This window comes from Mus musculus, chromosome 2 (genome assembly GCF_000001635.26).
Source record: "Mus musculus strain C57BL/6J chromosome 2, GRCm38.p6 C57BL/6J".
NCBI classification, from domain to species: domain Eukaryota; kingdom Metazoa; phylum Chordata; class Mammalia; order Rodentia; family Muridae; genus Mus; species Mus musculus.
The window spans coordinates 167048287-167073497 of record NC_000068.7 but is presented as its reverse complement, the minus strand read 5'-3'; the positions used below and the strand labels follow the sequence as shown (position 1 = coordinate 167073497).

General features: G+C 47.9%; 1 protein-coding gene, 1 long non-coding RNA gene and 3 other non-coding genes across 6 annotated transcripts in view; 1 reads left to right on the top strand and 4 right to left on the bottom strand.

The window, feature by feature from the left end:
* Nucleotides 1-7635: 7635 nt before the first annotated feature.
* Zfas1 (zinc finger, NFX1-type containing 1, antisense RNA 1) lies at nucleotides 7636-10564 on the bottom strand. Its single transcript, NR_138563.1, has 5 exons — nucleotides 10201-10564; nucleotides 9771-9862; nucleotides 8281-8339; nucleotides 8018-8064; nucleotides 7636-7811 (listed from the first exon to the last, which is right to left on the bottom strand). It is a non-coding gene; the product is annotated as a zinc finger, NFX1-type containing 1, antisense RNA 1 (long non-coding RNA).
* On the bottom strand, nucleotides 8140-8205 carry Snord12 (small nucleolar RNA, C/D box 12). The gene has a single exon (NR_028540.1). It is a non-coding gene; the product is annotated as a small nucleolar RNA, C/D box 12 (small nucleolar RNA).
* On the bottom strand, nucleotides 8412-8500 carry Gm23201. Its single transcript, XR_003954240.1, has one exon. It is a non-coding gene; the product is annotated as a small nucleolar SNORD12/SNORD106 (small nucleolar RNA).
* On the bottom strand, nucleotides 9933-10025 carry LOC115486178. Its single transcript, XR_003954241.1, has one exon. It is a non-coding gene; the product is annotated as a small nucleolar SNORD12/SNORD106 (small nucleolar RNA).
* Nucleotides 10483-25211, top strand: part of Znfx1 (zinc finger, NFX1-type containing 1) — a 27226-nt gene continuing 12497 nt past the window's right edge. The window contains exons 1-5 of one of the 2 annotated variants that reach the window (NM_001033196.2): nucleotides 10483-10988; nucleotides 13356-13466; nucleotides 16557-18344; nucleotides 23053-23184; nucleotides 24917-25065. In NM_001033196.2, coding sequence (NP_001028368.2) covers nucleotides 13406-13466; nucleotides 16557-18344; nucleotides 23053-23184; nucleotides 24917-25065 — 2130 coding nt within the window. In that variant the 5' untranslated portion in view covers nucleotides 10483-10988; nucleotides 13356-13405. The remainder of the gene's footprint in view (nucleotides 10989-13355; nucleotides 13467-16556; nucleotides 18345-23052; nucleotides 23185-24916; nucleotides 25066-25211) is intronic. The other variant, XM_006500456.4, reaches the window with a different exon arrangement.

The following is a 25211-nucleotide window of genomic DNA, read 5'->3' as shown; positions in this document are numbered from 1 at the left end:
TATAGGTGCCCCCCCCCACCAAACACTTGTTCCTTACTTAACCAATATCCTGTAAACATCACCCAAGTAGTCAAAGATAACATGGGCCTGTATCCCAGCACTGGGAAGACGGTGTCAGAGCATTGAGAATACAAGACCAGCCTGTCTGGGCATTGTGGCATATACCTTTAATCCCTGCACTTGGTAAGCAAATGTAGGAGAATATGAGTTTAAGGCTAGCCTGGTGAACATATCCAGTTCTAGGCCAACCCAGGCTACATAGTCAAATCCTGTTACAAAACGGGTGTGTGTGTGTGTGTGTTGGGGACTTGAGAGATTGCTCAGTGATTAAGAGCCTTGGCTGTTCTTGCAGGTGACCAAGGTTCAGTTCCTAGCACCTGCATGGCGGTTCACAACTGTCTATAACTCCGGGTCCAGGGGATCTGGCACCCTCTTCCAGTCTCCAAGGTCACCAGGCACAGACATGCAAATATGACACCCATACAAATGAAAATGAAAAAAAAAAACAACTTTAAATATGAGCACGGTGGCAACATTTATAATTTCAAGACTCAGGAGACAGAGACAGGAGAATCTGGTCAAGACTTCAAGGTCACACTCAGCTACATAACCAGTTGGAGACCAACCTGGTTTACATAAAACTTTATCTCAAATAATAATAACAGAGTGAATAGCCCTGGTCTCAAAATGTCTGAATGGGAAGACCTGTAACATGCCTACTAGGCGCCAGCACACACTATGAATGGCTCGGGCAGTGCCCTCTTTTATTTGTCCCAAACTCAAGTGCATATGCTTAACACAGCAAGCACTTGACCAACACAGTCATTCCCCAGCCTCTGTGTTTTAGCTTCTGTGTTCAACCCCCAGACAGAACCCAATTCCATAAAATTTGCTGAACAAATCATCTCTTCGGATGGGGTGGGGAAAGCCCGCAAGGCAGGTGTTACCACAGTCTACAGGAAACCAAAGAGCCAATAAAGGTGGGGCCAGCTGGAAAAGGGCGGCTGAAGACTTGTGCTCAACAATACGTTTTGCAAAGGATACTAATTTACAAAATAAAAGAAGTACCAAGAGAACCATTTAGGGAGAATCTCCCAGGTGCAGCCTGGCGTGCTGGAGGATCCTAACGCCAATGCCAGAATTGCCTTGCTAGTGGGCTTAAAGTATCTCTGCTAGGGTGAGACCATGTCTCATTCAGAGCCTTACAGGAAGCTCAATCCAAGGTATCCAAAATAAGAGAATAAGACGATGACCAGTGCCCCCTGCTGGAAAGTGCCTCATGCTTGCGGAGACCCTGATGACTACGAGGGGCTACTGCCCCCTGGTGGCCTTCCTGCTGGGCAGCCTGAAGGCGTAGATAGGCTTTTTCAGGGATGGCTCAAAACTGCCTGGCCCCTCCTACCCTGCCCCTCTGTGCCCACCAGCACTCCGTGGCCCTGGAAGAGTTATCTTCCGAGGGCTCTGCCTATTAGAGTTGACTGGGAAGTGACTCCTGGTGCTTGCCTGAAGACCCAAAGGCCGACCCCAAAAAGTGCCTGGTCCAGGAATCACGCCTACCTCCAGACCAGACCAATCAGAGCTTCCTATCTTCCGGGCCTTGGTGATTGGCTCAGGAATGAACCTGCACTCCAAGCAGAGCCAATTAGGGTCTCTCTGGAAATGATTCTCGGGGACTAGAGAAAGGGGTTGGTAGGGTGTGTATATCCCTAAGGCGTCCCCGTTTTTGGCCATTCTGGCTTCTGCAGGGACAGCTACTTAAGATAAGGCCAGAAAAGAAACACAGAGAGAAGGGTGCGCATCTCCCAGCGGCCTGGTAGGGGTCTTATTTCCAACCGTCCATTACGACAGTTTATTAGTTACACGTATCTTTGCCGCGACGAAATACTTGAGAAAAATATTGAAGGGTTATTGTGGTTTATAGCGCAGGGTGCAGCCTGCCATGGCCAGAGAAGTAACGAGCGGGATGAAGATGGTCACACCGCATATGTAGTCAGGAAGCATAGAGCAATGAAAGGAATGCGCTCAACGCCCTTTGTCCTTTTTACTGGAGGAAGCGGGGCAGACCATGGGATGGGTCTTCCTACCTTCTCAATTTAGATAAACCCTCACAGGCAGGCTCTGAGACTTGTCTCCTGGGAGAATCTAGATCCTGTCAAACTGACAATATTAACCATCCGAACCAATAACACCCTTCAATGGTGTAACCACTTGCAAGGTGCCCCTGTTCCTTTCTGTAAACAGACTAATGAAATTCATTGGGTCACACCTAAAAGGCAAAAAAAGTAGAAGATGGCCTTATTTAGACGAGGAATGGGCATTGATGGGAGAGGGAGAAGAGCGGGTGACAGGCAGGAGGAGTGTCTGTCGTCTAAATACATTATATGGGGAGGGTTAGCTTGTCTGCAATAACCACATGGGGAGGGTTAGCTTGTCCGCAATAACCATTTTTCCCCATTATTAACTTGCATTATTTATTCATTTATTGGAGGTGATGTCACTGTACCCATGTGGGGATTGATGTTTTCTTCACCACCTGGGTCCTGAAGATTGAGCTCAGATCGTCGGGCTTGGCTGAACACAGCCCTTAACCACTGAACCATCCTACCAACCTACGAGTACATTTTACTCATGTTTGTACAGCTTCTGACCCCCAGCTTCAGTCCAACACTTAGAAGACTTGTCACCTATCAGCAACCTGACCAGGTCATTCCAACAAACAGAATCCCTTCCTAGATGATGGGGTTCCTGGAGCCAGGGGTCCCAAGGTGTGGCTTTTCATCTAGAGATAATGGCAAGTGTGCTTGCTCTCAAGGGCTTCCCGACACCTTGTGTCTGCGCTCCAGGCTAGCCTGGATGCTTGCCAAGAAGGGAATAGAGCTGTTGATCTCTGCCGGGGCAGGGCTCTCTCTCTCCTGTCAGTTTCCATCTGGGTAATTAACCTGCTGGCAGCCAAGGGTTTGCCTCTATCATGTCTGTGGGCAGAGGAGTAGACATCTCTGGATGCATGCCTGGCTGCTCAGAGAGATGGCTCCTTGGTGACTTCGGGACAAGCTAACTGAGGTCCTGCTCTGACCGGGAGGGGGCCAAGGCTCAGGGAAACAGTTCTCTCGGTGTCAAGGAGCTGGGAACAGATGGAGCTCCTGTTGGTGTGCTGGCCACCTGTACTCTTGTTCTTCCCAACCTCGTCCCAAATCTTAGTGCTCTGAATGCCGAGGGAGTCACCTATGCAATCAATCCCCTGTGACCTTCTCTCCATCCTAATAGCACCAAACCCACCAAGGGCAATGAATTACCTCCCACAAGCTCCATACTCACCTCAAGGGTAACCTAGCTTAGCCCTTATTCGTGTAGACAGCATCACACCCAGACCACCCCACCGGAGGGTGTTGGAGAGGTAACATCAAGGTGAGGGATGAGACTCAGTCAGTGGAGTACTTGCCTAGCATACACGAAGCCCTAGGCTCTCCAGCAGCCCATAAGCCAGGTAGACCTACAGTCCCAACACTTAGGAGGTAGAAACAGAAGAATCAAAATTTCAAGGTCATCCTTGGCTACATAGTGAGCTGGAGGTCAGCCTGGGCTACAGGTGACCCTGTCTCCAAGAACCTTTTGTCTAACTCAGAGAACAGTAGAGTGTCCCCAGGACTTTCTATGTGGTCAGTCATACTTGCAGGGGAAAAAAAAAAGATGCTTGTCTGATAGAAGCGGCATTTCCTTAGCCGTGTGGGGTCACTACCCAACTCAAAATGTATAGGTGCCCTTGGACACACAAGCCCTGCCTACCACATGCTTGGCTGGTTCCATGAGTGAATGTAAGTTCAGGGTGAAGCCTGGTGTGATGCTAGTATTCCAGCTCAGCATCCCTCTCCAGCAGAGGCAGAGGAGGAAACTGGGGAGAGTCAGAGCTCAGTAAGTTAGACATGAGGGGGCTGGAAAGATGGCTCAGTGGTTAAGAGAACTGACTGCACTTCCAGAGGTCCTGAGTTCAAATCCCCAGCAACCACATGGTGGCTCACAACCATCTATAATGGGATCTGATGCCCTCTTCTGGTATGTCTGAAGGTAGCTACAGTGTACTTAAATATAATAATAAATAAATCTTTTTTTAAAAAAAGTTAGAGATGAGAAAAAGTTCTCCAGCAAACAAAGCACGTTGAATATTTGTTTAAAATATCTTGGGCCTGGTGTCACGGTGCATGCTTTTAATCCTGACACCCAGGAAGCAGAGGCAAGCAGATCTCTGTCTGAGGCCAGGACTACATAGTGAAACCTACCCCCACCCCAAAAGCAAGATACTGCTCCAAATTAGAGATTCTCTAGAGGTGTATAAGTCCATCAAATGTTCCTGAGATGCGAGCAGACAAATGGCAAGACTTTTTTTTTTTTAATTTTATTTTTGTTTTTTTGAGGCAGGGTTTCTCTGTGTAGCTATGGCTGTCCTGGAATGGCAAGACTTGAATGAAGGTAGCTGGAGAGATGGCTCAGCAGTTAAGAGTACTGTCTGGTCTTGAGAGGTCCCAAGTTGGGCTGGTGAGATGGCTCAGTGGGTAAGAGCACCAGACTGCTCTTCCAAAGGTCCAAAGTTCAAATCCCAGCACCACATGGTGGCTCACAACTATCCGTAATAAGATCTGACTCCCTCTTCTGGAGTGTCTGAAGACAGCTACAGTGTACTTACATATAATAAAAATAAATAAAGAGAGAGAGAGAGAGAGAGAGAGAGAGAGAGAGAGAGAGAGAGAGAGAGAGAGAGAGACAGAGGTCCCAAGTTGGTTCCCAGCACCTGCATGGCAGTACACCAAGGTACAAATGTGGGCCATCTTCATATGTACAGTCACTCAAACAGATGTAAAAATAAATACATCTAAGAACAAGAACAAAGCTGGGCATAGTGGCATAAGCCTTTAATTCCATCACCCATGAGACGGGGTGCAGAGGCAGGCAGATCTTTTTGAGTTGGAGGGCGAGCCTCGTGTACAAAGTGAATTCCAGGAGTTGGGGCTACACAGTGAGACCCTGTCTCAAGAAATAAAAACAAAAGGGAGAGGGGAGTGAGTTGAGACACCCCCCCCAAATAACAATTTGGTTGGTCATTTGGTTTTTGAATACAAGGTTTCTTTGTACCAGGCTGTCCTCAAACTCAGAAAAATCTAACAGCCTTTGCCTCCTGAGTGCTGGGATCAAAGGTATATACCACCACTCCCAGCTTGGAGGAAACATTTGAATAAAGTCCACAGTATCAGACTATGGCTTGTGTGTGTGTGTGTGTGTGTGTGTGTGTGTGTGTGAGAGAGAGAGAGAGAGAGAGAGAGAGAGAGAGAGAGAGAGAGAGAGAGAGAGAGAGAGAGCAGTGATGGGTTTGTAAGAGGTTACGTAGTGGGTGTTGGTTCGTTGGTTCTCTCCTCCTACCCTGGGATCCAAGGATGGACTCAGGCAGGCTCACTCAGAAAGCCATTTTTTAATCCACTGAGCCATTTCACTGGCCCCATCTTATTTGGGGGAAGAGCTGCTCTCACTGGACATGGAGCTCACAGATTTCGTTACACAGGCTAACCTGTAAACCCCAGCGGTCCTCTCTCCCCACCCTTCTTCCTGAGCTCACAGGGGCACTGCACACTGTGCTGGGTGATGGAATCTAGACACAAGTCCTCACACTGCACAGCAAAAAACTTACCGAGTGAGCTATCTTCCCAGCCATTTCCACCCATTAGAAAACTTAAGCAAAAAGGAGAAGCAAGCCCCACGGTCTACTCACCCCAGGGGAGAGCACCCAGAATGCAATGCCACTTAGGCAATGAGTGAATCTGGAGGGACATGGGCTTCGGCATCTCCTTTGGGTCAGGTGCCCGTCACCTCAGAGATATTTCATATGTCTGAAGAAGGCTTTAAAAGGCTAGAGAGGGGCTCAGTTTGTGAGAGCACTGACTGCTCTTCCAGAGGTCCTGAGTTCAATCCCCAGCAACCACACGGTGGCTCACAACCATCCGTAATGGGATCCGATGCCCTCTTCTGGTGTGTCTGTAAACATCTACAGTGTACACAAATAAATAAAATATATCTTAAAAGGTTAGAAGCATGGACCAGTGGTTAACATTACTAGCTGCCCTTTCTGAAGGCCCAGGTTGGAGTTCTAGCACCCATGTGATGACTTATTACCATGGTAACTTCACCTCCAGGGAACATGATGCCCTTCTTATGCCTGTGGGCACTGCATACATGTGGTGCAGACATACAAACAAAACACCCATACACATAAGATTTATTATATGAGTACACTGTAGCTGTCTTCAGACATCCCAGAAAAAGGCATCAGATCCCATTTCAGATGCTGTAAGCCACCACGTGGTTACTGGTTACTGGTAATAGAACTCAGGAACTTCGGAAGAGCAGTCATTCAGTGCTCTTAACCACTGAGCCATCTCTCCAGCCCCACATAAAAGTTTTGAAAGGGTTTTAGAGACACACCCTGGGAAACTGATGTAAGATACTATGTCTTGCTCAAAAGTATCAGCTCAACAACTGACCTCTGAAGTCCAAGCAGCCAGCCCTTGCAGCAACTTGAGCATGGTGCATGTGCTGTTAAAAGGGGGCAGGGAGAATACTTCAAGTGGATCCAAAAGAGAAGGCAACAGATCTTTTCCCAAACTGAAGGGTTGTTAAATGTAGAGGGCCCACTGTCCCTTCCAGGGACATTAACTGTGGGGTGGACCTCTGTACTATAGGAAGGTGGTTAACAAGTCATACAATATGCTAAGCATTGATTGGCATGGAACCTGGTAGTTCCATGAACCTAGTTCAGCCCGCAGAAACCCTAATGTGATCCCTGGGCCCCACAAAGCTGGAGATGCTCTGCAAGCCAGGAGCAGCAAAGCAGCTACAGCCAGGCTGACCTGTAACTAAATTTACAAGCTAGCACCAGGGTGTGCTAAAAGCACTGGCGGGTCTTCCAGAGGTCCTGAGTTCAATTCCCAGCAACCACATGGTGGCTCACAACCACCTGTAATGAGATCTGACACCCTCTTCTGGTGTGTCTGAAGACAGCTACAGTGTACTCAAATAAATCTTTAAAAATAAATAAAAAAAAAGATTGTGTAATGAATTCACTAGCTGTCTTCAGACACAGCAGAAAGGGGCATTGGATTCCATTACAGATGGTTGTGAGCCACCATGTGGTTGCTGCTCCTCTGGAAGGAGCAGTCAGTGCTCTTACCCCGAGCCATCTCTCCAGCCCCACAATCTTTTTAAAAAGTGTGGTTATGATTCTTAGTAAACAGAGGGATTGGGCTTAGAAGAGGCTGTTGAGAAGCAGCCAGGCAAACCATGTATCAGCCACCACAGGGCCACTGGACCTAAAAACTCAGGCCCACTTACCTGAGCCAAAGTCACCCCCAAGTCCAGATAACCTTGGCTGCCACTTCTCACCTGCAGTAACCCTAATGTGATCCCTGGGCCCCACAAGGCTGGAGATGCTCTGCAAGCCAGGAGCAGCAAAGCAGCTACAGCCAGGCTGACCTGTAACTTAAAAGCTAGCACCAGGGTGCTAGCTACTCACAGCTGTCCCACTTAAGGCAGTGGGAAATGTTCACAGGAAGCAGCTGTAGGCCCACCCAACCCAGAAACTCAAGACACAGCAGATAAATATCATTAGTCAGATTTTTATTTCTACAGATAGGCCAATATTTATTATTTCCAGCAATAGTGCACATGATACCACTACTCCCCAGCCAAAAAGTAACTCTTCTTTGCATTCTGCATAGCCTTGTGGGGCTGGGCAGCAGGAACACATCTGGTATTCTGTATTCCAAAAGTACCTAAAAAGAAAAGTAAAATGTTGATAGGCTTTTCTGGCTGAACACATCCCCCACCCCCACTTAGCAAGCAACATGGTGAACTTGAATCCCACCAGGAACCTTAACAGCATGAACAGAGCAGCAAAAGCCAAGAATCAAACACCCGTTACTCTCCACACTTGTTATAACATCCCTAGAAACAGGTTAAAACAGTAAAAGAACCTCACCTGAAATCAAGATCAGACCAACACCTGCATCCTCGGCTCTCTCGGGCCTGTAGAAAATAAATCGAAGCCATTATCAAGTGAAATAGATTAAAGCCAACAATGAATTATTCCTGGGGCTGATGCATCAGACAAAACTGGCAATTAGTATTTGAGATCAACAGGGTCGATCTGACGGGGAAAGAAATGATATCATCAGTTCACCAGCCAAGTTTATGTCAGAAACAAAGTATACACTGGAAGAGGGACACGTGGAAACCACTCACCAATGCTCGCCTCAGGAGTTCACGCTCCATTCAAAGCCCGGTTTTGTCTGTCAGCAAACCTGAGATAAAATGCAGAAATAACCTGTCAACTACCTGAGCGCCAAGGGCACAGCAGCAGTGGGTACTGTCAGGCAGGCATGTCAGACATACTGGCTTAAAAGAATGTGATCAACATGGTCGATCTGATGGGGAAAAAAGTTGTGTCATCACACATGCCTGTCTGTGGGAGGCTGCTGAGCCTGATCCCAAGGGCTAGGTAGACAGCTACTTAGGACTACATCTCCTTTACAGGAGACAGCTGTAATACCAGTGTCTCCAATTATTAGCTAAAGGAATGGGACTTGCTGAGATAATCACAATCGCCTTGGAAAGTTTCAACATTATGTACCAGGAGGCCTCACGTATGACCTGAGGCGCCCATGACTCCAGCACCAAACCCTAAATGCAACTGTCTCACATATACAACTCTGACTGGCACTGTCCACTTGCAAATGATATGACAATTGTTCAGACATAGCACCCTTCAGTCTCTAGGCTTGCCTCAATTTAAGTCAACTTGCCTGGGCCTACTTTTTTTTTTTTTTTTTAAAGATTTATTTATTTATTATTATATGTAAGTACACTGTAGCTGTCCTCAGACACTCCAGAAGAGGGAGTCAGATCTCGTTAAGGATGGTTGTGAGCCACCATGTGGTTGCTGGGATTTGAACTCTGGACCTTCGGAAGAGCAGTCGGGTGCTCTTACCCACTGAGCCATCTCTCCAGCCCGGGCCTACTTTTTTTAAGAGTAAGATTTATTCATATATTTTATGCACGAGTACACCACCATTGTTCTCTTCAGAGACACCATAAGAGGGCACCAGACCCCATTATAGATGGTTGTGAGCCACCATGTGGTTGCTAGAAATTTAACTCAGGACCCCTCGAAAGAGCCATCAGTGCTCTTAACTGCTAAGCCATTTCTCGGGCCTACTTGATTTAGGGCATATTCACATTTTTATCTGAGTGGGTCAGGGTGGATATCAGAATACAGTAATGGAGGATAGCCATTGTCACATCTTGAAAAGCACTAGCCTGCAAATACTTTAGCAGACATGTTTCATTGCCTTTCTAAATACCACGCATATACAAAAGAAATCTCAACCCGGCTCAGACACTGCACCCACAAACTGCTGAATGCTCCCATATCAACAGCCAAGAAAATGTGTTACAGACTAATCTCAATGGGACCATTTTCTTAATCAGTCCTTTTCTCAGGCAGTTCTACCAGGACACTTTAAATAACAACAGGGCTCTGCATCTCCTGTGTCAGTATGTACAGATACACAATTAAAAGACTTTAGTATACTTTGATAATAAGGCTCAATCCTCGGGGCTTTTAAAACAACGAACCTCAGCAGTAACTCTTGCATCAAATTCCCTATCACTGCCCACTTAAAGGCTCTTCAAAGCACGTGATTGCCACTTTAGGCCACTAGACGAATGCATACCTTAAGACTTTCAGATGGTAGGTGAGTTCTCATCTCCCTCGATGCCCTTCTCTCCCTCCAACCTCCATGCTGTCCTGCTTGGTCAGGTCAACCTACAAAACAAAAGCGTCCATCACCACCTATATCCTCGACCAGGAACAAAGAAGACCAGGGTCCTCGAAGGCTGGTGTTTATCAGGACAAACTGGCAAATGTTTTAAAACATCAGCACTGTCGATATGACGGGGAAAAAAGTGAGTTCATCATTTACACCAGCAAAAAGCTTCCCAGGCCAAAGCAGAAGGCGTCTTTTCCACTTGAATCACGTCTTCGAAGGTCAACCTGGGGATCGCGCTCCATAAGCAACACTTGGAGACTAGGAGCGGTTACAGCGACTAAACTTGATAAGAGGTTAACAAAAAAAAAACTTGTGCTGTGTGGACTCAACTCACCATCTGCAAGTTAACCCCGGAGGGACGAGACATATCGGGAACAAAGCAAACGCTCTAGGAGCCGCCGGAACGAAAGGACGAGAGCGGCGGCGAACCTTCCTTATATAGACCTTGGCGGCGCGTGCGCCTGCGCACTGTGCCCATGGCGCGTCGCTTCCGGGCGCGACCGCTTGGCGTCCTGGGAAATGTAGTCCCCGAGCCGCCCGGCCCCAGCTAGCTAATGGTTGTCCAGCCAGTGTCTAGCCCCTCCCCGTGCTCACTGGGCCTCCGGGGCTTCTCGGCTTCCGCGCCATGTCGCGCTTGGCACGCACGAGCCGCCCGCCGCGTCCCCCTGGCTCCGGGGCCAGCCGAGACCTGCGGCCGCCCGGGGCGCAGTCAACCCGCCCCCCGCCGCGCCCTCCCCTCCGCCGCGCCCGCGGGGAGCCGCCAGTCCAGCCGCCGCCGCTACCGCGGGCGCTGAGGCGACGCCGCCCTTCCGCCCGCCCCGAGGGCGGGGGCGCAGGCGAGCCCGGCCTCTCGCTGGAGCCCGCGGCACCGCCTCCTCGTCCTGCGCGGCCTCCTCTTCCTCCGGGCCGCCCACTAGGCTACTCGCCCCGCCCAGGGGCTGCAGGGACTGGAAACCGAAAGTTCGCGGTGCCGGGCGGGGCCGCGACCTGCCAGGGCCGGGGCTGAGCTCTAGCCCTGCGGAGGACGCGCCCGAGCCGGTGAGTGGCCTCCGCCCTATCACGCACCTGCTTCTGCGGCGCTGCGACCGCCGGCGTCCCGCTCTGCCTCCGGCCGGGTGTCAGGTTAGCCTTGGAGTCCCTATCTGCCCCACTCAGCGCCCCCACCACCCCCGGAGTCCCTGTCCCCTTCCCTCAGTTCTCCTATAGTCCCCAGAGTCCATGTCCCCTTCCCTTAGTTTTCCTATAGCCTCCAGAGTCCCTGTCCCTTTCCCTCAGTTTCCCTATACCCCCGGAGTCCCTGTCCCCTTCCCTCAATTATCCTGTAGCCTCCGGAGTCCCTGTCCTCTTCCCTCAATTATCCTGTAGCCTCCGGAGTCCCTGTTCTCTTTCTCTCAGCCCCCCCTATAGTCCCCGAAGTCCCTGTCTGCTTCTTCAGTTTCCCTATAGCCCCCAGAGTCCCTGCCCCTTTCTCTTAGTTTCCCTATAGCCCCCAGAGTCCCTCAGTTCCCCTATCATCTCCGGAGTATTTGGAATCTCCCATCACCCCTAGGATCTTTTTCCACTCCTTACCACCCCCAGAGTCCTGTCCTCCCACCTCCACCGTCACCCTCCATCGTTCCCTGAGTTAAGTCTACCTGGTTATCAGCAGCCCCATTTCCCAGTCCCTGTTTCCTCTCCTCAGCAGCCCCATCACCCCTAAATCCCTGTTCCCTTCCATTAGCCTCACCATCACTCCCCAGAGTCCCTGTCTCCTCTCCTTAGCAGCCCCCATCACCTCCAGAGTCGGTGTCTCCTCCCTCAGTACCCAGCGTATCCTGAGCCGCGGGCACTGCCATTACCTGCTTCGACTCTCTTCAGTTCATCTGTCACCACCCTGATCACACCCCACCTCTAGTGCCCCTTCATCTCAGCACCCAGTCATCCCCTGTGCGTAGTTGTCCTGCCTCTGCTCCCGGTCCCTGGAGCCCCACTCTCTCCATTTCTCACCTATTGCTATACCCACTTGTTCCACAACCACCCTGGGCTCCCCATCCCTAGGCCCTGCCCTACCTCTGAGTCCCCCCCAGATCTCTCCTGCTTTCTGTAACCTTACAGTGTTTCTCTGAGGGATGTATGGTGTGGCGACTTCTCTCGGGACTTGAAATTTACCTAGCTACAACCCAGCTGCCACCTCTTGCTCCATCCTCTTTCATCTTACCCTGTAATTAGAAGTCTCTAAATGTTATCCCTGCAACAGCTTAACCATTGCTGATCTGGTGCCCTCCCTGCCTTGCTTGCCCTCCCTGCCTTACTTGCCCTCCCCGCCTGCTCCTGCCACTCTTCCCTCGCCTTCTCTAGCACTTATTTGCTTCTGTTTTCTTTTACACTGCTGCTGCATTCTATTTTAGTATTTTTTTTTCAAAATGAGGAAGAAGGGATTTTCCTCAGAAAATTTTTCTTAAAACAAACACTAACCATTGAGCCTGCATCATAAGAACAGGGTTTGGTAAGATGAGGAGAAAAGTCACCACAGAAAATATTCCCTGTGGGAAGAAAAGGGACTCTTTTTTTTTTTTTTTCTGATAAGAATAAAAGCCACCTCTCATACAATGCCAAATCTATTCACAGTTTCCAACTATGAATATTTTAAAACTGTGAGGACAGTCTCAAAAATCCTTTAGCTGAGAACTGAGTCACCACCACCCTGCCCCCCTGCATCCACAGGCTATGCCTGAGTTATATTGAGAAGTTCCCTGAAGGGGCTTCCTCTTCACCCAGCATCAGAAATCCTCAAGACAGAAGCAAGGCAAGAATTGCTAGCTGGTTGAGAGGAAAGAAGGCTAAGAGCTCACTTGCTGTCTAGCAGGAGGGAGCAGGGAACCTGTCCACTGCTGTGTCCTAAGAATGCCTGGCCAGGTCCTGAGCCCTTGGGTGTGTGTTTGTTGAAGCAGGGTCTCATAGAGTCCATGTTGGCCTCAGGCTCAGTGGAAGCTGTCTTTGAATTTCTTCTGATCTTCCTGCTTCTGCTTCCCCGCTCTTAACTTGCCGACCCTCCTGCCTCCAGCTCCCAGGAGCTGAGCTGAGCTGCCAGCATGCACCCTGCAGCTAGCTGGCACATGGTTTTGGATTGACACACTTGTACTCCTTTTGCCCCAGCAATCATTTTGTAAGAAAGGAAATGAAACCTAAGCTGTAGATTAAGTAACCTGGTTGAAGGCAAACCAAACAGTAGTTTGGGAGTTGATGACTCTCTCTTTCTGACCCCAAGCAAGTGAAGGAGTCCGGGAATGGAGGATTGGATCCCTTGGAATCGCCTAAATTGTGAGGTTAAGTTTAGAGTTTGTAGCACGGTTGGGAATCCGCAAGGTTGAGTGCTTGTGCTGTGATTAGAATCTGCATGTTTTACCCTTCCTTAATAAATGATTAACATATAAAGGCAGAAGGGCCGGCTTCGTGGGGTTTGGGTATTTGCTGTGTTTGAAGGGCACCGGTGACTCTCAGCCTGTGCAGTTACAGGTAACGAAGTCAGGCGAAGGTGGCAGAATTCGTGAGACTCAGCTATGGAAGACAGAAGACCTCATCTAGAGGCCAGGCCCAGGAATCCGCCTGCCAACCACAGAGGTAAGCAGGGTTTCTATCAGGTGAAAAGGGGAGGCCTACCGGAGATGGTCTGCGTTTTTCAATTAGTGAGGACCTCCTTGCGTGGTGGGTGTGATGGCGCACACCTTTAATCCCAGCACTGGGGAGGCAGAGGCAGGCAGACCTGAGGCCAGCCTGGTCTCCCTAGGAGAGCTGCAGACGGTTCTGTGGTAGGACGGTAGGCCTGTCAATCCAGCAGGGAGAAGAGGCTTGAGAATTTGAGACCAGCTAAACTGTGAGATTAAGGCCACTCTGAGCTCCTTGCTGAAAGCTTGCCTCCCAAACCAGGGCTGGGGAGTTAGAGCCCTTGCCTCCTGGAAGGTTCCTTTTTGGTTCCCCGCAGGTGGTAGGAGGTGAGAAACAGACTGACTGGTGGTTTGCAGCCGGGCTGCCCAATAGAAACTGCGTCTAATCGCCAATAGCATCGTTAGGAAATTTAAAAGGATAACCAATAGCATTAATTTTTAATGATGTGTGTGTGTGTGTAAATCAGAAGACTTCTCCTAAGAGTTGGGTTTTTTCCTTCTATCATGTGGTCTTGAGGACTGAACTGACATTGTCAGGGTTGGTTAGCAAGTGCCCTCATCGACTGAGTCTTGAAATTTTTTTTTTTCTAATTTAATGGCAACTCAGTAAAATGTAATGCTCTAGTTTCTTAAGTTAATGATATTAAGATATTAACACTTTATGAGAATTAACGTGCATAGACACCTGTGGGTCAAAGCATTCATATACATAAAATGATAATAGTGTTTATAATAATAAATATTTTAAGAATTAGAGGCCACATTGGGTTACAGGATTAGAGCCTATCTCCACCAGAAAAAAAAAAAAGACCCTAGTCAGGTGGCTTCTTTAATCCCAGCAGCAGGAAGGTAGAAGCAAACAAATTTCTGTGTTTTAAGCCAGTGTAGTTAGTGAATTGCAGGCCAACCAGGATTACACAGTGAGACCTGGCATCAAACAAAACAAAATAAACAAAAGACCCACTTAAGTGTATTTGCATCTGACAGGGTTTCTCAGCATCCCGGCTGTCCAGGAACTCACTCTGTATAGGATGGCCTTGAACTCAGAGATCCTCTTGCTTCTTTCTGCCTCTGTCTCTCAAGTGCTGGAATTAAAGAGCCACCACTGCCTGGCCAGTCTGTCATCTTAAATCTTAAGTGTTAAGGAGGATGAATGAGACGGGGTTTCCAAAGGGGAGGTCTGGAAAGGGGAAAACATTTGAAATGTAAATAAGGAAAATATCCAAGAAAAAATAAATCTTTAAAAAAAAATCTGAAGTAGCTTTCCTAAGTTTTATTGTCAAATTGTGAATCACAAATTGCAAATCACAGCATTCTGCTAAGGCCAGCTGTAGAATCCCTGTAGAGGGAAGGAAAGTGATGGCTGCCTCCCTGGGTCCCAGGGTCCCTGTGTAAGACAAGCAGTTGTAAGGGGGGGGGGGATAATTAGTTTCGATTTTAAGTTTCCTGAATCAGAGTTGAGTTTCAGGTTTCAGTTTTCATTTTCCAACAAGGAAACTGGGTGCTGGTGCTTCCTTCTCTCCACAGTCTGTGGATTAGCCACAAAAATAAAAAAAACCATCTTGGAAGGGGGAGGCACTGCCTTCCTCCTTCCCATTCAAGCTGCATTTCCTGTTGCAGGGCAAAGATCAGGTGGTGTTTCCTTCATAGTTTGATTCCACTTGGCCTTGTAGCACGTGATAGCTGTTTAGCAGAGGAGCTGCAGAAGTCACAAGGTAGTCCGAGAGTAATTTTTATGTGTTTTAAAATAAATTTCCTCTGATTAAGTCTACATGAAACATTGAGATACACATTGGCAGTGTTTACCTGATGGTTTTTTTTTTGTTTTGTTTTGGTTTTTTGGTTTTTTTTTTCAGGGTTTCTCTGAATAGCCCTGGCTGTCCTGGAACTCACTCTGTAGACCACACTGGCCTCGAACTCAGAAATCCCACCTACCTCTGCCTCCTGAGTGCTGGGATTAAAGACGTGCGCTACCACTGCCTGGCTACCTGATGTTTTATAAACATTTTATCAATAGCAGCCAAACACTAAGAGACGGAGAAACTGCCCAAGGCTCCACAGTGAGGAAGTGACCATGCCTTGCTGCTGACTCTTGTCTTCTGACTTTTGTGCTGGCCAGAGACTAGAACCTTTTGAAAGTTAGACACCAGCATGGGGCACAAAGTAAGATGAAATACAGTAACCTCTCCACCATTGCCGGAGCGCTCACAGGAGCTCACTTGGTTTCTGTTTTGTATCTTTCAGGAAACAGTCTCTTCTATACAGCAACAGTAATCATTTTTTCGTGTACTATTGTCATAGAACCCAGGGCCTCATGTATTGAAGGCAAGTGTACTACCACTGTCTAGGTCCCACAGACAACACACACACACAGACACACACACACCAGCTTCTTGCCGTGTAGCCCAAGCTAACTTCTAAGAAACTATGCTATCCAAGTTGGCCTTGAATGATCCTCCTGCTTCAGTCTCTGAGGACAACAGTTAGGAGCCACCACACCTGGCTGGCTCTGTAGCTCTGTATTTTATTTATTATACAATTTTATAAGAAACCTTAAAAAATTAATAATCTGGGTGTGGTGGTGCATACCTTTAATCCCAGCACCAGAGAGGAGGAGACAGGTGGATCTCTGTGAGATCAAGGCCAGCCTGGTTTACAGAGTGAGTTCCAGGACAGCCAGGGCTACATACTAAGACTGTTTTGAAGAGACAAAATAAAACTTACTGTTTTTTTAACAACCCTGTCTGTGTTATGGGCACGTGTGTGCCTGTGCTTGCAGAGCCAGAGGCACTGAATCCCCGTGGAGCTGGAGTTAGAGCAGTTTTGTACTGTCCAGTGTGGATGCTGGGAACTAATCTCTGAAAGAACAGTGTGTGCTCTTAACTGCTAAGCTATCACCCTCTCAACCCTTGGCGAGAAACTTCAATCTCTACAAGCAAAGTCTGAGCTGCTTGTTTGTTTTGGAAGATGAAAGTGTATTCATTATTGTCTTATTGGGCGTCGTGACTCCTCCACTCTGCTTACCCAGTGTCCCCATTGTGTTTAGGTCCTATGGATGGAGAATTGCCACCAAGAGCTAGAAACCAGACCAATAACCCAGCAGCCACCAACCATGCTGGAAGGCATCTGAGGGCCAGCAACCATCCTGCTCCTTTCCGACAGAGGGAAGAGAGATTTAGGGCTATGGGCAGGAACCCACATCAGGGAAGAAGAAACCAGGAAGGGCATACCAGTGACGAAGCTAGAGACCAGAGACAAAGCCAGAATGACACCAGGAGGAGGAATGACGACCAGGAAGGTAGGAGCCACAGACCACCATGGTCCAGCGACACTTTCCAGCAGTGGCACACCCCACCCCAGAAGCCAGGAGAGCAGCCACAGCAGACCAAGAGACTGGGCTACAAGTTCCTGGAGAGCCTCCTGCAGAAGGAGCCCTCTGAGGTGGCCATCACGCTTGCCACAAGCCTAGGGCTCAAGGAACTGCTTTCTCATTCCTCCATGAAGCCCAGCTTCCTTCAGCTGATCTGCCAAGTTCTCCGGAAGGCGTGCAGCTCCCGGATAGACCGTCAGAGCATCCTGCATGTGCTGGGCATCCTGAACAACTCCAAGTTCCTCCGAGTCTGCCTGCCAGCTTACGTGGTGGGGATGATCACGGAGCCCAGCCCCGACATTCGGAACCAGTACCCAGAACACATAAGCAATATCATCTCCCTCCTCCAGGACCTCGTCAGTGTCTTCCCTGCCAGCTCTATGCAGGAAACCTCCATGCTCATCTCTCTCCTGCCGACTTCTCTTAATGCTTTGAGAGCCTCTGGGGTTGACATAGAAGAGGAGACAGAGAAGAACCTGGAAAAGGTACAGGCTATCATTAAGTATCTGCAGGAAAAGAGGCGCCAGGGCAGTCTGAGAGTAGACACCTACACTCTAGTGCAGGCTGAGGCGGAAGGGGAGGTTGAGAGCTACCGGGCCATGCCCATCTACCCCACCTACAACGAGGTGCACCTAGATGAGAAGCCCTTCCTTCGCCCCAACATCATTTCCGGGAAATACGAGAGCACTGCTGTCTACCTCGACACTCACTTCCGCCTCCTGCGAGAGGATTTTGTTAGGCCCCTTCGGGAAGGCATTTTGAAGCTTCTACAAAGCTTCGAGGACCAGTGTCTGAGGAAGAGGAAGTTCGATGACATCCGAATCTACTTTGACGCTAGGATCATCACCCCGATGTGCTCAGCCTCTGGCATCGTGTACAAAGTGCAGTTTGACACCAAGCCGCTCAAGCTTGTTCGCTGGCAGAATTCCAAGCGACTGCTGTATGGGTCCTTAGTGTGCATGTCCAAGGACAACTTCGAGACGTTTCTTTTTGCCACCGTTTCAAACCGAGAGCACGAAGATCTCTGCCAAGGGATTGTCCAGCTGTGCTTCAACGAGCAGAGCCAGCAGCTGCTGGCTGACGTTCAGCCCTCTGACTCTTTCCTCATGGTGGAGACAACAGCCTACTTTGAGGCTTATCGGCATGTCCTGGAAGGGCTACAAGAGGTCCAGGAAGAAGATGTCCCCTTCCAGAGGAACATTGTGCAGTGTGACTCCTATGTGAGGAACCCGAGGTACTTGCTAATGGGTGGCAGATATGACTTCACCCCCCTCATGGAGAATCCCTCAGCCATGAGGAAGTCTCTGAGAGGTGCTGAGGCTTTGAGACATCCTAGGATTAATGTCTTTGACTTTGGCCAATGGCCCTCCAAAGAAGCCCTGAAGCTGGATGACTCCCAGATGGAAGCCTTACAGTTCGCCCTCACCAAGGAGCTGGCTATCATTCAAGGACCTCCTGGAACAGGTAAGAGGATTCCTCAGAGTCTGTGGCATCACACAGGGAGATTTCGCTCTAGATGTCTAGCATGCCTCATTTAGAACTATTTCCCTGAAATGCAGTGAATATCACCTGTGGCATAGACACTTATAGTTCCTAGTGGGGACCATTCCCAGGGGCAAGCATAGTGATGGAGCAGAATCTTCAGTTCACAAGAGGACTGCGGGTAACAGGTGCTTCTTCTCTTCCACAGGTTGGTTGGCTATCTTAAATTAAGTACTATCAGATATATAATTACAGTGTGATGTAATTGCCTTGCTTTATATATGTTAGGTCACTGTCGTGACAATAGCCCTCCTTGGTAAGTAAAACCATCTGCAGATGGAAAAAACTAAGGGGAAACTTCCTCTCACTTAAGAGCTCTGAGGTGCTTTGAAGCTCACACAGTGAGCAGACCTGGGATGTGAACTTGGGCAGCCTAGATGGAGCATCCTGGCTCCTCTCTCTGCTGCACTTGAGGGCTCCCACTCACATGACTCCCCACACGCACTCTCACCCTACTCTGGAAAAGTAGTTATGGTTACTTACAATCTGTCTGAACTGTTTTGGTTTGGTTTGGTTTGGTTTTTTTCGAGACAGGGTTTCTCTGTGTAGCCCTGGCTGTCCTGGAATTCACTCTGTAGACCAGGCTGGCCTCGAACTCAGGAATCCACCTGCCTCTGCCTCCCGAGTGCTGGGATTAAAGGCATGAGCCACCATACCCGGCTCTGACCCGTATTTATCCCTGTGGTTTTGTGTACATTTTTATTTAACAATATGCATACAACCATGCTTGTATGTGACTTGCTTTGAGTTTATTATTTATGTTAACAGATATGTAAAGACTGCTAAATTAACTTCCCAAAGCATATACAAAATTAGACAGGGAGGCAGAAGCAAGTCTTCAAAGTATTGATAAGTAAGGGCAATTCATGATTTTTTTTTTATTAAATTAGACATGATGGCTCACACTTTTTTTTTACGATTTATTTATTATTATATTTGTTATTATATCTAAGATGCACCAGAAGAGGGCGTCAGATCTCATTACAGATGGTTGTGAGCCACCATGTGGTTGCTGGAATTTGAACTCAGGACCTCTGGAAGAGCAGTCAGTGCCCTTAACCACTGAGCCATCTCTCCAGCCCTGATGGCTCACACTTTTAATCCTAGTACTCAAGAGGCAGAGACGAGTGGATCTCTGTGACTTCGATCTCTGTGAAACTGGTCTGCATAGTGAGTCCCCTGACAGCTACGCTACAGAGGGAGAGCTTTAAAAAAACAAAAGGTTTTGCTGGCATGGTATCCCCAGCACTTGGGAAATGGAAACAAGATGAGGATTTTCTGTTGCTACCATGTTCAAGGTCGGCTTGTAGCTATATCTCTGCCCTCCCAAACAAAGACATTGAGCAGAATAGAAAGTTTCTTTGTAATAAGAAGAGCTGCTGTGATAGGAGCGTGTGCAGGGGAGAGGGGGAGGAGCAGCCCATTTAGGATTCTGGGTGAATCAGACTTTTCAGGCCAAGCCAACTGATACTGGGTTTTGTTCCTTCGAGATATGAAGTTTTCTGGCTCACTAATTTTAGTATTACCTTTTAAGAAATAACTGCTCACATTTCTAAAAGTCACATGGCTCCCTCCTGCTACCCCCCTCCCCAGTCCCTTCCTTAAGCAAATGACATAAATGATTTTCCTGTGTATTCATGCAGGGATTAACACATGAGTCTTCACACACTTACGCTTGGGTTCATGTGTCCCTGCTGTAACCCTCTTTGCAGTCCCTCTGTTCCTGTCGTCATGGAGATGCTTGCCTGTTAGAGTATGAGGTGTGTTCATGGGGCCTCCAGGCAGTTCTCACCATGAGCTCCGCTGTGTCAGCAGACCATGAGCTGCTTGACAGGTTCCCTTACTAGCGATGCTGTTCACACACTGCGTCCAGAAGAGAGGTCAACAGCTGTATCGAGAGTGATACCCATTTGTAATTTTATGTTCTTTATTTGTTTATTTGTTCTTTTTGAGACAGGAATTCACTATGTTGCTTTGATTGGCCTGGAACTTGCTCTGTAGACTAGGCTGGCCTCAGACTCACAGAGCTCCACCCGCTCTCGCTTCCTGGGTGTTAGAATGAAAAGCATTGCCGGGGCCTAGCAAACACAGAAGTGGATGATCACAGTCAGCTATTGGATGGGTCACACGGCCCCCAATGGAGGAGCTAGAGAAATTACCCAAGGAGCTAAAGGGAACTGCAACCCTATAGGTGGAACAACAATATGAACTAACCAGTACCCGGGAGCTCTCGTCTTTAGCTGCATATGTATCAAAAGATGGCCTAGTCGGCCATCACTGCAAAGAGAGGCCCATTGGACTTGCAAACTTTATATGCCCCAGTACAGGGGAACCCCAGGGCCAAAAAGGGGGAGTGGGTGGGTAGGGGATTGGGGGGGTGGGTATGGCGGACTTTTGGGATAGCATTGAAAATGTAAACGAGGAAAATACCTAATAAAAAAAATTGAAAAAAAAAAAAAAGAATGAAAAGCATTGCTGCCATGCCTGGCTGAGCTGCTTTCCAGTGTATTTGAGTGTTCTGCGTGCATTTAAATGTACCATACACTTGCAGGAGCCAACAAGGTGTTGGCGCTCCCTTGGAACTGGAGGGGCAGATAATTGTGACCTGCAGTGTTGGAGCAGGGACTTGAACCCAGGTCCTCTGCCAGAAGAACACGTGTTCACAACAGTTCAGGCATCCCTCTAGCTCCCATTTATTATGTTAACAAGGACACTATTGTTACATTGTTTTCCAACTGTAGCATCACAGTGATTAATTTATATTCCTTCAGTAATTAAATTAAATTCAGCTGGGCGTGGTGGCGCACGGCTTTAATCCCAGCACTTGGGAGGCAGAGGCAGTCTGACCATCTCTGAGTTCGAGACCAGCCTGGTCTACGGAGTGAGTTCCAGGACAGCCAATGCTACACAGAGAAACCCTGTCTCAGAAAAAAAAAAAATTCAGAGTGGCTCACAACTGCATATGACTTTAGCTCCAGGGGTCAGGTGCTGGTTCTGACCTCTGAGGTTGATTGCACATTTATACAGGACGTGTATACAGACACACACAGAAACTTAATTTTTAAGGGGGCTGGAGAGATGGATGGTTCAGCAGTTAAGAGCACTTACTGCTCTTCCAGAGGACCAGGGTTCAATTCCCAGCACCCACATGGCAGCTCACAACTGTCTGTAACTCCAGTATCTGACACCCTCACACAGACACACATGCAGGCAAAATACAATGCACATAAAATAAAAATAAATAATTATTTTAAAAAATAAGTGATTTTTTTTAAAGCACATTTTTTAAACAGTAGACACAATTTTTGCCTGGTGGTGGTGGTGCACACCTTTAATCCTAGCGCTTACGAGCAGAGGCAGGAAGATCTCTGAGTGGGAGGACAACCTGGTCTACACAGTGAGTTCCAGGACAGCTAGGACTACACAGAAAAACCATCTTGAAAAACAAAACAAAACAAAAGACAAAAATTGAGCCTGTGTCATGGCACATGCCTCTAAATCTGCCATTTGGAAGGTGTAGTAAGGAGGAACAAGAGACAGCAAGCATTTCAAGAACAAGTAGACTTTTAGAAAATGTGATATATAAACCAGTGTATACCTACTCTAGTCCAGCTGCGGGGAGACTCTCGCCTGGGCAGCACAGACATGTCTCTACGGGAATTAGTAGTTGCTTTATCACCCCTCTTACAAAGTGTGGATTCTAATACCAGCATCCTGCAATGACAGGGAGGCAGAATCTTGGTCTAGCTAAGGTAGAAGATGGACAGTAGCCACAGTCCCCATCTTGTAAGTGATGTATACAACACACACAAGAGTCTGCCGCTTCTGCAAGGAGAAAGATGTGGAACGGGGAAGGTGCGATCTGGAGACGAACTAAGGGTTCTCAGAGCACGGGCGGCACCAAGTGTTCTGTGTGTGTGTTTAACTGAACTGTGAACTGAAAACTATGTGCCTTTTGTCTTTGTTGTCAGAGTTAAGAGTGAAGGAAACTCACATCAGAGCTTTGCATCTAGACTAGGGATGTCATTTAGGAAGGTTGCATGCATACGGGCATACGAGAAGGCAGCACCAAATAACCAATGTAGTGGTCCGTTCCCATCTGTAATCCTAGCACTTGAAAGGTAGGGGGACTGAAGGGTCAGGAATTCAAGGTTATCTTTAGCTACACAGTGAGTTCCAGGCTATCCTGGGCTACATGAGACCTGGCCAGAAAAAAGTTTTTTGTTTTTTGTTTTCTTTCATCTAGCTTTTATGCATTGTAAAGTCTCTTTTTATCTTCTATTGTGTTCTCATGAAAAAAGGATGAATATTTCTTTGTTTTATAAGACTGTCTCACTATGTAGTCCAAGCTAGTTTGAATTTGCAGCAATCCTCCTGCCTCTGCCTTCAGGTGCTGAGATTGCAGGTTATGTGCCACCACATCTGGCTAATGAGAATGTTTCTAACCAGATAGTGAACTAGTATTTGAAATCCTGTACTTTTGTTTTCTCTCTGTGGGAAAAATTTCAGATAAATATGCTTATTAAGATTTGAAATATACAGTTGTTTACCTTTTAAGTTACTGAATGAAAATATTAAGCTGAAACAAGTGTACGTTTTGTAACTTGTCTTTCTTTTCCCTGTTTTCTAGGCAAGACTTACGTGGGTCTAAAAATTGTTCAGGCTCTTCTGACCAATAAGTCTGTTTGGCAAATTAATACCCAGACATTCCCCATCTTGGTGGTGTGTTATACCAATCATGCTTTGGACCAGTTTCTGGAAGGTAATGAATGTCTTTTGACAAGATTGTTTTCTACTGGGGATGGAGATTAGCTCAGTGGTAGAGCACTTTCTCTGTGTCACAAGGCCCTGTGCATGAGCGCGCGCGCGCACACACACACACACACGAATGTCAGCAACCTCAGTGGCTTTCTCATGTCTGTCCACGGTCCTTATCCCAACAGACAAGGCTGGCTGATCTGCCCTACTTTGCACCTTGAGGGCTCTGTCTCTGTTCCCAAACCCAGAGTACCCTCACCTCCAGTCTTTGAGTTCTTTGCCCTCCCCACCTCAGCTCAAGTGCATTAGCCCACCTTGTACCAACTTGTCCTTCAAGCCTTACCTCAGATGTCTGAAGTGACTTGTCCCATTGTCCCCAAGTCTGCTCTCTTCATTTTCTTTTCTTTGTCTCTTCCTTTATTATATTATTTAAAATTTTTTGAAGAAAAATTTATTTTTATTTTATGTGTTTGGCCATTTGCCTGCATATATGTCTGCATACCACACGCATGCACAGTGCTGTCAGAGACTAGAAAAGGATGTCTGCTCCGATCCCCTAGAGTCACACCCAGGTCCTCTAGAAGAGCAGCCAGTGACCTTAACTGCTGAGCTCTCTCTGCAGCCCCGTGATTGATTGATTGATTGATTGATTGATTGATTGATTGATTTTGGTCTGTGCTGGGCCATGGACTATAAATATTAAGGGCTGGAAAACTTCTTACTGAATATTTACAACATATTAGTCACTCAAAAACAAAAAACAAACAAACAAAACACTAGGGGCTGAAGAAATGGCTGAGTGGTTGAAAGTGCCTGGTGCTCTTCCACAAGACCTGAGTTCGCTTCCCAGTACCCATGTGGAACACATTTCAGTCTGCCTGTGACACCGACTCCAGGGGGTCTTCTGGCCCCATGGGCCCCTACTGACACAGTCATATACATATAAAATAAAGATAAAATTAATCTTTTTCATGCTCGCTGGCCCAGTGAATCAGTGTGCACTCCTCCTTTTTTTTTGTTTTTTGTTTTTTCAGAGCTGAGGGCCAAACCCAGGGCCTTGTTTGCTTGTGCTTGCTAGGCAAGTGCTCTACACTGAGCTAAATCTACAACCACACCCTACCCCACACTCCTCCTTTTGTTAAAACTTTGCTCTGCATTTCTCTGCTTAGGCCCCTGTGTGAGCCCCTGCCGCACGCACGCACAGCAGCAGCTCAGGCCCTTTCTGTGCATGCACTGCAGCAGGTCCTTCAGTATTACAGCTATGGCTGTTGGAGTAAACGGTTTAATGAGCCAGGATGTGAAGCAGGAAAGCAACTCAGAAGCTGTCTCCAGCTTATAAGCAGCCATTCCATGTGTGGAACAGGTCACATGTTTCCACTGAGCCATCCTTGGAGCTGCAGAGATGGAATTTTTACTTATCTAGACTGTTACCACACAAGGACATTCCTCCTACCTCCAGCTCGTCCACAGAGCAAGCCACCAGTTCAGTGCCTCCCTACCTTGCTAGTGCTGTACAGCATTAAGTGTTAAAGCCAGAGTCCTCTGTCCGTTTGTCCAGGTCCACAGCCTTGCTCTTAAAAACATTACACTTCTGTGCTCGGCAGCCCAAATTTTATCAGTAGCCTGCTCTTACAAGTGCAGTGAATGTCCTGTAAGCACAACTTTGCTCCCTGAGGCACCAGTTGAGATAGGATTACACACACAACTCTCACCTCAGATATTGCACGGTTTTATAGGCATCTACGGGTGTCAGAAGACCAGCATTGTGCGAGTGGGCGGAAGGAGCAACAGTGAAATCCTGAAGCAGTTCACCCTGAGGGAGCTGAGGAACAAGCGGGAGTTCCGCCGCACCCTGCCCATGCACCTGCGGAGGGCCTATATGAGTGTGAGTCAGAGTTCTGGAGTAGGAGGGGTGAGGGGCCCACACAGCATAGCAGCCACTTTCTAGCAGGCTCCACAGCCCTCCGCAGGACCCAGCCTCCTCCTGGCATTTCATTCTGCTCACCTTGTGGTGCCCAAGACAAAGGGTGA